Genomic DNA, 2,200 nt, shown 5'->3' with positions numbered 1-2,200 from the left:
AATGTTCATAGAGAACTGTCTCCTAACAAAGAGGATAATGCATTCATGAAACAAAAATAAGAGGCTACAAATAAGAAATGCTTGGAGAATAAAAAGTCTTGTAAATTAAAAGCACTAAGGGATAAAAATCTGAAGGACAAGGAGAGAAGGGATGGAAGAAAAAGATGAGGATATCTTCTAGGAATCAGAACAAAAAGATGGAAACTGAGAGAGAAAAGCTATGAAGATGAGATGAATACATGAGGTTCAGTGTGCAACTAATTATCAAAGCAATAATGCAAATCCTAGAACTCGAGCAGGTGGTCCACACTTAAAGTGCCTAGGGAGCGCCCATCTGAGGGAATGAAGACAGGCCAGCCCAGGGCGCACCATCAAGGTGGGGCTTCCTGGACGATCTCCTGAGAGCTTGGGTGGGGCACTCACACAGAATTTAAAACCAAGATGGCCTCGGGCCATGAGAAGGACACTATACTTCCCTCCTTCACAGCTCTGCCTCATTGGATTCTATATTTGGAATACTCTGAGGATCATCTTCCCCCTTTCTCTAATGCTCTCCGGTTGTCACAATCCTCCTCCCCCTCTTCATTCCTTAGGGGCGGGCAGGCTCCCAGCCTTCTGTTCTTCCTTGGGCCTTCTCACCCTACCTTGCCCATTCTTACCCTCAGGGGTTGCTCCTGAGCACTGAACCAACCAGGGCCTGGAAGAGCTCCTTCTCCCCACCCACGGAGGGGCCCACCAGTGCCTGCTTTCCAGCCCATGGTCACTGAGAACCCCACGTGACTGTCTGAGGCAAAAGTTTCCTGTCCCCAGGGGAATGCTGTGTCAGTGCCCAGGCAAGCCCCAGAGCTGACATCTCCCTGCCCAGCCATGGGCCCCAACCTGCTCCTGCTGCTGTTCCTGGGACTAGCAGGTAAGGTTCAGAAGGAGCTGCACTCTGGGTCCCCATATACCCCGCTCCACACCCAGGAATAACTGGCATTACCATGGCAACAATAACATGTAGGCCCACAAGGTGGACCTCTAGATCCCTGTGCCCCTATGCAGTGGGTGGGCCAGGAGATGCCCTGTCCAACATCCCTGCAACTTTCCTTCCCTAGGCCAGGGCTCGGCTGGCAGCCTCCCTGAGGTGCTGCAGGCGCCTGTGGGAAGCTCCATCCTGGTGCAGTGCCACTACCGACTCCAGGATGTCAAGGCTCGAAAGGTGTGGTGCCGGTTCCTGCCAGAGGGATGCCAGCCCTTGGTGTCGTCAGCTGTGGATCGCAGGGTCCCAGCCAGCAGCCGCATATTTCTCACTGACCTGGGGGGTGGCCTGCTCCAGGTGGAGATGGTTACCCTACAGGAGGAGGATGCCGGAGAGTACGGCTGCGTGGTAGAGGGAATCTCAGGGCCCCAGACTGTGCACAGAATCAGTCTGGATGTGCTCCCTGCAGGTGAGTTATCCCAGCCTGGCCACCACCGCTCTAACCTGCCTTCCTGCCCCACCAGCTGCTCTTGGGTCCTTGGTGGGTAGGGGCCCTTGTTGGGGAGGAATTGGGAGCAGATAACCTTTTGACAGCTCTGCGGGGAACGGAAACCAAACTGGGTGAGAAGTCTGAGATAAACCAGCCACATAGCAGTCCCCTTTCCCCTTCCGCACAAGTGGGTCTCCCCACAGGAAGGCAAATTCTCTTTCCCCACTCAGGGCCTTGGCCTCCTTGTCCAGCATTTTCAACATACTTGATGCTACTATTTTGCTTAGAAATGTTTTAAACAAAGTTTTAATTCAGACATATCAACTGGAATTAAGTTTTTTACATCTTCCAGGTTTTTATTGCTGTAATAACAAGTCTGATGACAGAAACCTTGTCACAAAACTGAGTCTCAGGGTCCAAGCAAGGCTCTCAGCAAGGATCAGTTGGCATGGTGTCACATCAGGGCCGACCCTAAGTTCCTGAGCTCCTGAGCGCAGAGCTTGGGGTGGGGCTCAGCCAGCCTGCAGGGGCGGTCACAGGGTTGCAGGTATGTGGAGAGGTCTAGCAGGCTGGGCTGAGGCCCCTTTGGAGAACAAGTGATGAGAGCCAGGAGCAAGGTCTCCAATGAGATGAGTGAGGTTGGGTAGGGAGGTGGGCACAGGTTACCCAGTAGGGCTTCTGCATAGTCTGAGCAGCCTGGGTACAGGCGGAGCAGGTGGAGAAGAAATGCAGGGCGGGGGGGGGGGGGG

The 2,200-nt window shown here is 53.6% G+C and overlaps 1 protein-coding gene across 1 annotated transcript in view; it reads left to right on the top strand.

Annotated features, from left to right (window-relative positions):
• Nucleotides 1-867: 867 nt before the first annotated feature.
• Nucleotides 868-2,200, top strand: part of TREML1 (triggering receptor expressed on myeloid cells like 1) — a 3,618-nt gene continuing 2,285 nt past the window's right edge. The window contains exons 1-2 of the mRNA XM_007458193.1: nt 868-910; nt 1,098-1,430. Of these exons, the coding sequence (XP_007458255.1) occupies nt 868-910; nt 1,098-1,430 (376 nt within the window). The remainder of the gene's footprint in view (nt 911-1,097; nt 1,431-2,200) is intronic.

This window comes from Lipotes vexillifer, unplaced genomic scaffold (genome assembly GCF_000442215.2).
Source record: "Lipotes vexillifer unplaced genomic scaffold, Lipotes_vexillifer_v1.1 scaffold4, whole genome shotgun sequence".
NCBI lineage: Eukaryota > Metazoa > Chordata > Mammalia > Artiodactyla > Lipotidae > Lipotes > Lipotes vexillifer.
This window is presented reverse-complemented; position numbering and strand designations above follow the sequence as displayed.